The 12,823-nt window shown below is 42.2% G+C and overlaps 4 protein-coding genes across 9 annotated transcripts in view; 3 read left to right on the forward strand and 1 right to left on the reverse strand.

Moving 5' to 3' along the window:
- septin6 (septin 6) overlaps positions 1 to 1,363 on the forward strand; it is a 29,383-nt gene extending 28,020 nt beyond the window's left edge. Inside the window, exon 12 of the mRNA XM_061834760.1 lies at positions 1,236 to 1,363. Coding sequence (XP_061690744.1) covers positions 1,236 to 1,269 — 34 coding nt within the window. The 3' untranslated portion in view covers positions 1,270 to 1,363. The remainder of the gene's footprint in view (positions 1 to 1,235) is intronic.
- nkrf (NFKB repressing factor) lies at positions 1,242 to 8,195 on the forward strand. Its single transcript, XM_061834751.1, has 2 exons — positions 1,242 to 1,359; positions 4,917 to 8,195. The coding sequence occupies exons 1-2, from the start codon at positions 1,269 to 1,271 to the stop codon at positions 7,130 to 7,132; spliced, it is 2,307 nt and encodes a 768-aa protein (XP_061690735.1). The 5' UTR covers positions 1,242 to 1,268; the 3' UTR covers positions 7,133 to 8,195.
- Positions 8,196 to 9,557: 1,362 nt separating this feature from the next.
- On the reverse strand, positions 9,558 to 12,771 carry ube2a (ubiquitin-conjugating enzyme E2A (RAD6 homolog)). 3 transcript variants are annotated; one of them, XM_061834766.1, is made up of 6 exons: positions 12,642 to 12,771; positions 11,419 to 11,499; positions 11,305 to 11,330; positions 10,631 to 10,720; positions 10,450 to 10,538; positions 9,558 to 10,375 (listed from the first exon to the last, which is right to left on the reverse strand). In XM_061834766.1, the coding sequence occupies exons 2-6, from the start codon at positions 11,442 to 11,444 to the stop codon at positions 10,247 to 10,249; spliced, it is 360 nt and encodes a 119-aa protein (XP_061690750.1). In that variant the 5' UTR covers positions 11,445 to 11,499; positions 12,642 to 12,771; the 3' UTR covers positions 9,558 to 10,246. The 3 variants fall into 3 exon arrangements, with proteins under 3 accessions (XP_061690750.1, XP_061690749.1, XP_061690751.1); XM_061834765.1 differs by lacking the exon at positions 12,642 to 12,771 and adding an exon at positions 11,943 to 12,256; XM_061834767.1 differs by lacking the exon at positions 12,642 to 12,771 and adding an exon at positions 11,776 to 11,879.
- Positions 12,330 to 12,823, forward strand: part of elf1 (E74-like ETS transcription factor 1) — a 54,835-nt gene continuing 54,341 nt past the window's right edge. For 2 of the 4 annotated variants that reach the window (XM_061834756.1, XM_061834752.1), the window contains exon 1: positions 12,623 to 12,760. The gene's annotated coding sequence lies outside the window, so the exon portion shown is untranslated. Of the gene's footprint in view, positions 12,441 to 12,622; positions 12,817 to 12,823 lie in introns of those variants that run through there. The other 2 variants (XM_061834753.1, XM_061834754.1) reach the window with 2 other exon arrangements.

Below are 12,823 nucleotides of genomic sequence, written 5' to 3' on the forward strand. Positions count from 1 at the left end.
ATGCTCACAAAACTGTCTTGAAATGAAACGTTTGAATGCAACCCTGATGGATAGCGAAGCTCCCTATCGGCCTACAGTTTCAGTCGATCATCTATTCTAAACACAGGCAGACACATAACTGTATCCCCCCCACGGTTAGTATAATTATTACTCGTATATAGTTCGATTTACATGAAAGCATCACTGCCCATCCGTCATTTTAATCTATCCCATGTTATCTGGCTCCCAATTTTTTTTTTTTAACGAAAACAAAACCGCACTATTAACTGAATCGTAACAATTATACGTCATGAGGTTTTTTTTTTTTTTTTTTTACATTTGCATTAGCAGTCAAACAGGTGTACCTGATGCAGGCGTCCTTGGCTCCCGACGGAATTCCGAAATCATACGTACGTCGAAGTAGTAATTTGAGTAAATATTTGTGATTAAAAATACTCCCAGATCTTAAATATAAAACAATCATGAGTGAGCCCGGAGGTAACTGATATGGCTTGTTGAACCGCTTGACCACATTTTGGCCCAGTGCCATCGTCCAACACTAAACTTGGATGATTTAATCGAAAGTTATATTATTGCGATAAAACTGTTTAAGAAGACCCTCTGGGTTATAAATGTGAAAGGGTCAAATAAGAATCTAGTAAGTAACATGCTACCTGACTGTATCTTCTTGTGCCCTGTGATACCGTTCAGTATACTTCAACACTGTACAAACGTGCCATTTACAGCCTCAAAATGCTCTAAATACAAGAAATAGTTGAATGAATAGAAAACACTTTGAGGCCGAAAATATAAACCAATCAAATGGAAACTGCAGGAATTCCATCCATTTTCTGAACCGCTTCCCGTGAGTGCTGGAGTCTTTCCCAGCTGTCATCAGACAGCAGGCAAGGTACACTCTGAACTGTTTGCCAGCCAATCGCAGGGCACATGGAGACAGACTTGGACTCACAGTCGCACTAAGGGGCAATTTAGAGTCTCCAATTAATGGAGGTTTTTGTGATGTGGGGGGAAATGGAGCGTCTGGAGAAAACCCATGCAGGCACAGGGAGAACATGCAAATTCCATCTGAAACTAGTTCATTTAATTACCTTTTGTACCCTTAAAAATGGTGTCAATCATTCACCGAGGACTCTATGAAATGATTGAACTGATATTAGCATTGTGTGATTTGGTGCATATTAAATTAACACGTCTGTCTGGGATGTGAGATGTCATGTCTGAAATGTGCTTCACAGGTATGGCCTGGTTTTGACTGGACGCTGCTGGTGATGGCAGAGAGCAGCAGTGCTGGCGAAATGCGCTCCTTTGACTTGGGTCATAGCTCTGAAGCAAAGAAAAGACATATTTCTGCTGATGGCGGTGAGTGTTATTTAATTGAACTGAAAAATGTGACGCTAGTGAGGATAAAGTCTACAGAAAATGGATGGCTGGATTATCTCGTACACACACACACACACACACCACACACACACACACACACACACACACACACACCAAGATTCTCCCGTGACATGTCTAGATGAAAAGGTGCCATTTTCAAAATCATTATTGGCCAAGAATGTTAAACAAGGGTTTTTTTTTTTTTTCATCCAGTATTTGGAACTATTCTAGTATGACAACAAACAGCCATAATGACAAATTATACATTCAGGACATAAAAACACAAGTACCGAGAGTTATTGAGCACTGAATATGTACCAATTATGTGAAAATGCTGACACAATGCCACTTGTGCCGATGATGCAGAGTCATCAAGGAATTTAAAGTCATTAGTACGGCAATAATTTTGATGCAGTAACAACTCTGTAAATGGCAATCAACAACAGTTTTGAAACCAATGCAGAGCTAAGTTACAGAGTTAAAATAATGAGTATGGTAATATAATGTTGGGATAATAATGTCCCAACAGAGGTACGATCCATTCATCTATTTTTTTCCAATTATCTGAGGTAGCAATGGGGCAGGGTTTGGGGGCAGTACCTTTAGCAGGGAAGTACAGACATCTCTCTCCCCAGCCACTTCCTCCAGCTCTTCTGAGCGCATCCCAAGGTGTTCCCAGGCAAGCCGAGAGATGACGTCTCTCCACCGTGTCTTGGGATGTCCCCGGGGTCTCCTCCCAGTGGGTAGGATCTCATCCCCGAGAACACGACAACCTTTTGTGCATGAAGACTGTAGTCTCAGATTTGGAGGTGCGATTTTTCTTCCCAACCACTTCATGCTCTGCTGTGAACCGCTTCAGAGTTGGAGATCAGGGTTTGATGAAGCCAACAGAACCACATCATCTGCAAAAACCAGAGATGGGATATTGAGGCCACCAAACCGCCAATGACAACAAAATGTTTAAAAAATGAAAAACAAAAGCACCCATTAAAAACTGTACAATGCAAGAAAAACTAAAAGTGGAAATACTCTAAAAAGCATGAAAAAAAAAAAAAGTTTTCAACCTGGATTTAAAAACATTCACACTTGGGGCTGAGGTCACCTGTGTTGGCAACTTATTCGATTTGTGTGCAGCATAATAGCTACCATGCTGCTTCACCATGTTTGCTTTGGATTCTGCGCTACACTATTTGACCCAAGTCTGTTGATCTCATAGCTTTACTGTGTTTGTATTCCGAAAGCATATCTTTCATGTATTCAGGGCCTCAATCATTTAGTGATTTATAGACCAGTAGCAGAACTTTAAAATCAATTCTAAACTTGACTCAAAGCCTGTGTAAGGACTTTAGAATTGGAGTTCTATGCTCTGACCTCTTTTTTTCCGTTTAGAATTCGAGCTTCACCATTCTGAATGAGCTGCAGCTGTTTAATGCTCTTTTTGGGGAGTCCAGTTAGAAGACCATTGCAGTAGTCAAGTCTACTTGAGATAAAAGCATGGATGAGCTTTTCCTGTTTTGCTTGACACATATAAGCCTTCATTCTGAATATGTTCTTCAGATGGTAAAAGGGATTTTTTTTTAATTTGATATAACTGTTGAAAGTCAGGCCAGAATTATCAGAACACCAAGGTTTTGAACTTGGTCTCTGAAAATATCTTTTCGTTGAAGAAACCTTTGACTCATTCAGACAGCTTTAGACAGTGACACAACTCCTCAATTGAACTGTAGTTATATGGGGACACTGCTAAATATTTTTAACCAAGGGTAGCATAATACAGATTGAACAGGAGGGGTCCAAGAACTGACCCTTGAGGGACTCCATGGGTCATAGCCGTTTGTTGAGATTGAGTCAATTTTTCCAATGGCTACAAAGTACCTTATTTCCTCCAAGAAGGACCTGAACCATTTAAGGGGTGTTCCATTTAGTCCTACCCACATTTCCAACCTGATCAGCAGTATATTATGATCTACTGTATCAAAAGCTGCACTTGGATCCAACAAAAACAAAATTGACACCTTTCCTGAGTCAGTATTCAACCTTCTATCGTTTAGCACTTTGATAAGAGCAGATTCTGATACTGTGATGAGTTGGGAAACCTGATTTAAATTGATCAAAAGTCAATTTTCATTCAAGAAACTGCTCAGTTGATTAAAAATAACTTTCAACAATCTTGGCTATGAAAGGAAGATTTGAGATGGGTCTATAACTTGCTGACAGAATTCTCCAGTGCTGTTTTTTAGAAGAAGCTTAACAGCAGCTACTTTAAAGGGGAAATCCGGTGCTTTGCATGAACAGTGTATCCAATAGGCCATGTAATATGTACCCTATTTTGACAATGTGCTGTCAAATCCTCTCATTTAATAGTGTTTTTAGAAGATTTTTGACAATTACGAATTTTCAGGGGTGCTGCCATTTTCGCAAGTCACATGATCTCCGTGGGCATATGTGACATGTACCTTGCCGTTCCAAACACTGTATTACATGGTACAGCATTATGCCCAGTACTGATTTCTCGGATTCATCCTCATCTGATTAAGAAATAGCACCATCGGATACACTCTTCATGCAAAGCACTGGATTTCCTCTTTAAGAGCTTAAGGAAACTTGCCAGACTGAAGTGAGGAATTGATTATTTGTTGCAAATCAGCTAGCACTGACTCCACAATAGTTTTGAAAAAGTCAGATGGTATGGAGTCGAGACACCTCGTTGATGGTTTCAGCTGCTAAACAGTTTTCCCTACAGTTTTTTTGGCCAACTGTATCAAATTCTCCCAAGGTAGTAGAGTTTTCCCTGGGTGGCTTCAGATGTAAAGTAGTTTTCTCATTTTGCTGATTTCTGACCTGATGGATTGTAATTTTTCACTAAAATACCAGGCAAACTCATTGCATTTATTGGTTGTTACGAGTTCTGGAGCTATCTCATTTGAGGGGGTTGTGACCTTGTCAAACATGGCATACAGAGTGCGAGTATTGTTGAGGTTCTTTGTAGTGTTTTCTTCTATTACATGCTGATGGTATCTACACATGCCCAAACCCTAGTGCATTATAGGGAGCACTCATGTTTTCAGCATTAGGTTTGAATAAGTTTTTGTTGTGCACTTAAACTTATAGCCACTTGCAAAAATATATATATTATTTTAGGTGCATCCTTACATAGGTTTCAGGGTTCAGAACACTGTGGGGGGGGAAGCGGGTTAAAGTCCAGAAAATACGGTTGATGAGTCATGGTTGTATTCCTCACAGAATGGTGCTTCAATATCATGGGTAAATTACATTTCTTATAACTCAGTTTGTTATACTGAATTCAGTGTGGTGATGGCGATTTAAAAGTATTTTTGAAGTTAGCGTACTTAGCAGGCATTTTGCTAAAGAAAGATGTCTGCCGATGTGGTATTTTCTTTTTGATGGTGAGATTTGGCGATACTTTGAGCAATGGTATAACATTGCCATCCTATATATACTATGTATTTGCCATCTTACAAATGTCAGAAATCAAATTATGTCCGTACTAAATATTCTGTGTTGTATATTCCCAGGAGAAGAGCCCATGAGGAAGATGCCTGTTTCAAAGTTTGGTTCGCGACCTCGTTTTGAGCCTGTGCACTTTGTTAGTGGCGGCAGCAGCAGTGGCGGGGCAGGGGGAGGACAAAGCGGCCCTGATGAGAAGGAAAACGATAAACAAACCAAAAGGAGTGAATTCCATGGCGGGCGATACAGGGGATATGAACACACATCCTACAGCAGCACTGGACGAGCATCAAGCACCTCCCTCAGGCCTGCTTTTGATAGAGTGCCATCTCACAGCTTTGACTCTTGGGCTTCCCGTAGGGATCAAGACAGGGGCAGAAATAATGTTCCCTCAAGTGGCCTGGCCTGCTTAGGGTATGGAGGCCGTGGCTTGTCATCAAACTTCGTGGAAAAAATGCAACGAAACTATACAAACAAGTATGAGGCCCATACCTTTCGTAACACAGATTCCTACTCACAGCCATACAGGCACAATGGATATGGGGGAGGCAACAGATCATTTGGGTGGGACTGTGGACGTCGGGGTTTGGGGTACAGCCACCAGGACCGCCCTCAAAATCGAGCATATGGTGGCCCTGCCGCCTCTCAGCCGGGGGCTTCGTCGCAGGCCCTCCCTATTAACCAGGCCACGCTATTCGAAAAGCAGAGGCTCGTCGCAAGTCTGGCATCAGCGTTGGCCACCTCTTTTTGGGATCCTCAGTACGCAACTGGAACAGAGGCTCCAAATTACAGTTTCATGTTGAGCCGCAGCATCCAGGCCTGCAAGACCAACCCTCAGTACATTTACGTCAACCTAAAGGATATCCCTCATTCGGATCTACCCAAGAACCGCAAAGTGCCGGCGGACGGCTACGCCTGCGAGCTGAGGTGTCAGGGAGTCTATTTGGCCACGGGATACTCGGGCAGTAAAAACGGAGCGAGGGACCGTGCCTCCGAACACGCTGTCAAACTCTTCATGAAGCCTGTTGAGGTGTGCGTGGTGCCGCGTAAGTATAGGCATACAATGCTCAATGATGTCGTGGTGTGCCAGATTAACTGCCCCACCCCCACCTTCACGCCTGCCCTTTGGAACCCGGAAAACATCGGCTATCCCAGCTTTAAGGGCCCCTACGAGCCTGACATGAGCAAACACTGGACTGAGTTTGTGGTCATGGATAATGCCCAGGATGCCATTTGCATTCTCAACAATTCTGCCGCTTTTAGTCACATGAAGGTGGACTATAAATTTGAGCAGCTCCCCAACGGCTCCTGGCTGTGCAGTGTCTATGTGCAGGATGAAATGGTGGCGCAGGCCAGCGGTACCAAAAAGAACTCCAAGCATGCCGCTGCAGCTGAGGCGCTGGCAAAGTTGCGCATGAACCAGGCGCAACGACAGCACCAACAGCAACTGCCTCAGCACACCAGGGGAAATTATCAAACAGACTCGTCCGGTGGGCAGTTCGGCATGAAAAAGAAGCATCTGAGCGAGCTGGTCATCTTGGAGAATTCAGACAATGCTGTGTGTATCATCAACGACACGGCTCAGTTCAACAAGGTGACAGCCGACTACAAGTTCATCTGTTTGCCTGATCATCGCTGGAGATGTGAAGTATACTTGGAAGGACAGTATGTTGCAGCAGGAGTGGGAGCCAAAAAGCAGGTGAAACACATCGCAGCACAAGAGGCCTTGGCCACCTTGAGACAGACGCAGGCTGTGGTCAAGTCTAATCTTAGAAAGGAGGGTCACAACGACGCCATATCTCGCTCCCAGATACTGGGTCGCTCAGGCGAGGGGGCCATGAGGCAGGAGATAAAGGAAGACAACATTGGCAACCAGCTGCTGCGCAAGATGGGCTGGACAGGAGGAGGTTTGGGGCGAGATGGAGAAGGTATCGCCGAGCCCATCAAAGTCAAGGAGCAGTTTTCAAGGGAGGGGTTGGGTATGGATACAGACAAGTTTGGGAGCCAGCTCAGCAAACGGGACATCGAGGACATCATTCGAAACTACGTCAGCTCTGACCGACAAGACGACCTGCGCTTCTCCACGGACCTGACCAACGACGAGCGCAAGCAGATCCACCAGGTGTCCCAAAAGTATGGCCTACGGAGCAAGTCATATGGACAGGGCCGGCAGCGGTTCCTCGTCGTCAGTCGCAGAGTGGACACTGATCAGCTCATTGGCCAGCTACTGCAGGAAGGACAAGTGGGTCGTTACGAACTGGTCAAACCTCAGGCCTCTCACTAATTTGCATGTCAACTCGAGATGCCACATTTGACTTTAGAACAAATCCACATTCGTGATTTGGACTCACGTAAGGCCTGGACGCTTCCTGCATTCCTTTGCCATTAGATGTCCTCAATCTTTTGAATTTTTTTTCATGTCACTTTTACTTTTACATGTGTCTCCAGTGTTCTGATGGCTGTCAATCATTTCTTAAGGGCCTGTTTCACTGGCCTGGAGACTGGCGACTCAAGTCTCAGCGACATCTTGTGAAAAATGGCTGGATCAGCAAGGAGTTGTGATGAAATTGATTTCATTGGAGACTCCTTTGTACGCTCACTATCGAGAGAAAGCTTAAAGTCACAAAACTGCTATCAGTTGTTACCAAAATATGTTAACATCTGTATTTGTGCCCACTTAAACCTCTAAAATATCAGAATAGTTGCTCAATATTTTGAATTTTTATGGCCGTTAAAGCGTTTATAACTGAGGACCTTCCCAGCATCCGTCTTCAGGTGGCTGAGCTTTGAGGATAGCCAATGAAACTTTTGGGACATGCCTATTTGACAGTTGAAAATAAAAATCAGATATCTTGGATCCCTAATAGTGAGTTACATATTACTTTCTCTTCCTGTCAAACTCAAATAGCCACAAAGCTCCTGCTGCAACCTGCACGCAACAAGCACTGCGCCTGCTGCACATTACTTGTTTTTCTTGCATCAGAATGTTTTTGTAAGGGTGAGAAAACAAGGTTGAAATCAATCCATTATCTGAGCTGCTTATCCTCACTAGGGTTGTGGGAGAGCTGGAGCCTTTCCCAGATCCCTACAGGCAGGAGGCACCCTGAACTGGTCGTCAGCCAATCACAGCAAACTTGAAATCCTGCTTGAAATTTGATTAATTGCCAGCCCATACGTTAATGTATATGGTTTTGTCTGAGTTGCAAGTGGTTTTAAAGACCCTTTGTCATTGTCAAATTTTGGTTCTTAACATTAAATATGTTGGATTATACTTGCTGACAACCTAAAAAAAAATGAAAACAATTAAGTAATTTTTGTTGATATATCATTAAACCGTTTTTCCATAAGTTCAGTTGTCCATTTTTTTTTAGTTGGAAAAAGGTGACACGCTGTACGATGACAAACCAAAAGGAAAAGAAAGTGCTAAATTGGGGTGTGCTTGATGCAACCTGGTCCCAGCATGAGTCATTCCTCCTCTATACCATTATCAAGTGCTTTTGTTGGCAATTTGGCTCAATTCTACCAATACAGTGTACTGCAGCCATAAAGCTATGCCTACAACCAGATGAAATGCAAGTCTTATACATTAAAGAAAATAAGTAATTGAACACCCTGCTATATTGCAAGTTCTCCCACTTAGAAATCATGGAGGGGTCTGAAATTTTCATCGTAGATGCATGTCCACTGTAAAAGAGAATCTAAAAAGAAAAATACAGAAATCACTTATGTATGATTTTGTTTTTCAATTTGTGTGATACAGGTGCAAATAAGTATTTTAAGACCTGAGAAAACCAATGTTAATATTTGGTACAGTAGCCTTTGTTTGCAATTACACAGGTCCAATGTTCCCTGAATTTGTTCACCAGGTTTGGAGAGGAGGGATTTTGGCCCACTCCTCCACAGACCTTCTCTAGATCAGACAGGTTTCTGGGCTGTCACTGAGATACACTTAATTCCAGCTCCCTCTGAAGATTTTCTATTGGGTTTAGGTCTAGAGACTGGCTAGGCCACGCCAGAACCTTGATATGCTTCTTACGGAGCCACTCCTTGGTTTTCCTGGCTGGGTGCTTCGGGTCATTGTCATATTGAAAGACCCAGCCATGACCCATCTTCAATACTCTGACTGAAGGAAAGCGGTTCTTCCCCAAAATCTCACAATACATGGCAGCGGTCATCCTCTCCTTAATACAGTGCAGTCCTGTCCCATGTGCAGACCCCTCCATGATTTCTAAGTGGAAGAACTTTCACTATAGCAGGGTGTTCAAATACTTATTTTCTTCACTGCATTTTATGAATCTTTGCAGTTTGCCCCCACATGGAGCCCCGAGTACGGCATCAGCACATCCACGAAGTTGCCACCTCATTTTTTGTGTGGGTGTCTACATAACTGACACAGACTCACACTTGATTGACAGCTGAAAGGGGCAGTGTCAATTCAGCAGACTTAGCACTTCTCTTTGGCTCGTGGTTTGGGAAGGTCACCACCAGTTAGATAAGTGCTAAGTCACCAAGTGGGTCATAGACTATTTCACAAAATAAAAGATGTAAATGGTTCACATAACAATGGAACCGCTCTGATCATGTAATACATCTCTGATGCATTACTCACAATGGCAAGAGCAGCATCCGTTTTAATGAAACGTGTCTAGATGTCAGTGAATAAAAATCGTAACTTGACTAGTAGCACCTTCATTATTGGGGCAAACCAGTAATGTATATCCATTTATTTACAAGAAAATGTACAGTTTGTTACATGGGTTACCAGTGCAAACCTTAAGACAAAATCATTGTGTATGATCACTTCACTCTGACCACAGCGCAGATTTTTTATGATTGTGAAGTAGGTTAGAAATATATCCTTATTCAGCTTTTTGTCATTGAAACCAAGAGCCCAAATGGGGCATTTTGCCTGATTTGTAGTACTCAAACATGAAAAACATTTGAAAACCAGAAGGCAGCTCTAAGAGGGAAAAATAAATGTCCTTGTTAGGTTCATTCTAATGCTCTAATGAAAAACTGTTCATCCCCTTGAAAAGCGTTCAAAAGGCAAACAGCACGCGGAACAAAAAGAAACATCCATAAATACATTTTTTTTTTTTTTTGGGTGGAAACAAGAACACGTGTTTTCACAGCAAGCATGTGTCATGAGCAGCCACTTTGAACAGGAGAGAGGCAAGTAACCCAGATATAACAAGGTACATTAACTTTTTTCTTTTTTAAACACTTTTAGCCCGATGACGGCATTCGGCAGAAGTGAATGCCATAAACACGACAGCGTACAAATTTGGCAACCAACTTTTTTTTTGTGGCAATAGCAAAATGTATACTGTGAAATGAGTCGACGACTACGGGCCGGACACACTGTTCTAGGCGGAGAACACGATGATGACGGCGCGGGTCAACAGTCACGCCAACTCTGTTCAACAATAGCAGAAACCCTCTTCTCGTACTCCCGCTTGTTCTCTTGGTACAACTGGGCTGCCTGGCTGTTGGCCGGACTGTTTGGGTTGGGCTCGTCCAGTAAAGACTTAAAATACACAAGTAAACGATATCAATGGATGTTAAAAAAAACACACCATGTATGAAAGTGGGATTTGTTACCTGTATAGAAGTTAATATGGAAGAGACATCATAAGTGGGACTCCAACGATTCTGAAGTATATCTAAGCATATACTGCCATCTGCGTATACTGCAAAAATGAGCAAAGAAAAAAGTGTTGATGAGAATTTATGGCAAAAGTAATTGACAAATAATGAAGCATAAGACCAACTGAGGGCGTACCATTGGGATGAAACATTTTAGAGACAAATCTCACTGTTGGAGGCTTATTTGGATATTCCTCTGTGAACTCAATGGTAAGTTTGAATGTTCCTGGAAGAAGAAAAAACAGCATTGCAAGAAAAATGTCAGGGGCAATAATTATGGTATCAAAATGAGTATTTCCTCAAATACAGCGCCGATTCTGTGAATTCTAATCGGTTGATTTTGCACCATCCTGTTGCATTTTAGTGCTAAAGAACTATGTTGCGGTAGGCTGAGAAGCTTCATTTAGACAAAAGTAGGGGTCTCCAGGCATCTAGCCAGTTCAAAACCTTTCAAGGTGGAGCGTAAATCGCTTGGTACCCCATAAATCTTTTAACAAATAAACATACTCGACTGAACTATCGTTACATTTATAATCTGGCTAATGAGGGAAACCATTAGTTTTACTAGTGATCCTGACACAAATCATGTATTCAGGTTGCACTTCAGTGATATGAGTGGCAGGCTTTCCAAAACTTTGTTTTAGTTATTGCTAATGCTGCTATTTTCTATCCCATAGACAACGAATTCAATAAGATAAAGAGTATTATAGGAGGTTAATACTACTTGTAGATGAAAAAAAGTAGCTGTCCTTCTATCATCAAACTCAAAGATGTGTTAAAATAATGAGACTTGCTTGCCAAACGACTCACCATCTTCAAATGGTGTTCCCTCTGGCCTACAACAGGAAAAAAAACAATGAGTGAAATGTAAAAATAACCTGAACGCCTGCTCTCTCATCATAGGTTAGATTAAAGGCAACTCACCCAAAAATGACAGCATTCCATACCATAATATTGTTTTCTGAGGGGGCTCCACTGACTCCAGCTGGAGGATCTTCTTGAAGCCTGACGAGTAGAGCACACAAACAACTTAACTGTAATCAGTGTTTCGTGAGGAATAGCACACTTTACTAATGACCTCTGAATAACTTCTAGTTAAAAGTAATAATGCTTGAGTTTAACGATCATCTTTATGATTTTAAAGTTACTTACGTAAACGCACAGCCTAAAATCCTGAATGGCAAGGCGAGTCATGGCAATACGTATCAGTAGCTAAAACGTTAATAAGAGTATCGGCGTATGTTGTTTTCCAAATATTTATAACTCGCCACGTCAACATACCTTATCGTTGTGTTAATTTACACAAAATTTAATCCGACGAGAGAAAGGAGTGCTCGAAAACGCCTCACAATTTGATGACAGTGTGCAAATGTAGCGACGCTTACGGGCTAGCCTTCGGATTGCTAATGTTAGCTTTTAGCTACTTGCCTTGTTTTCGTCTCGCTTACCGTTTAAAATCTCTCATTAAACGTCGTCTCGCCGGAGTTGACATCTTGCTCACACTTGAATGTATGTATCGGGGACACGGATTACCGAGTTAATGTGGAGATAAGTGTGTTTTACTCTAAAGAAATAATGAGTTTTTTTCACCCCAAGCTAACCGGATGCCAATTGTTAGTTTGTCAAATATTTGGCTGGCTCCGCCGCGACCCCACGGACGCAACCACAAGTACTAGAAAGGGGATACTGTTGACATTTGGTTCAAATGTACCAGTTTATACAAAAGCATGGATGCATTCGATTGTATCCAAGAGTCAGTGGTTTTATGGTTATGAATCAAGACGCGTAATATCATCACATTTGACGGAGGGAGCCACACAAATGGAACGTTCCAGAAACGATTACGTCATAGATCAGACGCCCGTATGTCGTTTTAGTCCACCGGCTCTCGCATTTTGAAGACTTTTTACACTTTATTCCCAAGGTTATTTAACTTTTATGTAAAGGTTAGTTCTGACTGACACTTAATTCACTTAAATTATAGACCTGACTAGAATAGAGACCAGGTGTCACAGAAGTGTATTGTTTTTATGGGTAATTTACGATTAATGACCACAAGATGGCCTCATACTCTCTCATTTGCGTTGACAGTGGTTTACTGTTTTTCTGGGCAGCAAAGGGAAGGGGGAAAAAATCAATATACGAACGTTTTTTCTTTATTCCTGGTCCTCAAACAGGGGTAAAGCTTCGATTCTTGTTGTGGTTAAGGTTACTCGACGATGACTCGACGGTTGATTCCTCTTTGGACGCAGCCTACAAGACACACGTGCGTTGATTTGAAAAAGAAACATCCATACACAACCCTTGTGTGTGACGGAAAGTGTAACTT

The sequence above is a fragment of the Syngnathoides biaculeatus genome, chromosome 11 (genome assembly GCF_019802595.1).
Source record: "Syngnathoides biaculeatus isolate LvHL_M chromosome 11, ASM1980259v1, whole genome shotgun sequence".
Lineage (NCBI taxonomy): Eukaryota > Metazoa > Chordata > Actinopteri > Syngnathiformes > Syngnathidae > Syngnathoides > Syngnathoides biaculeatus.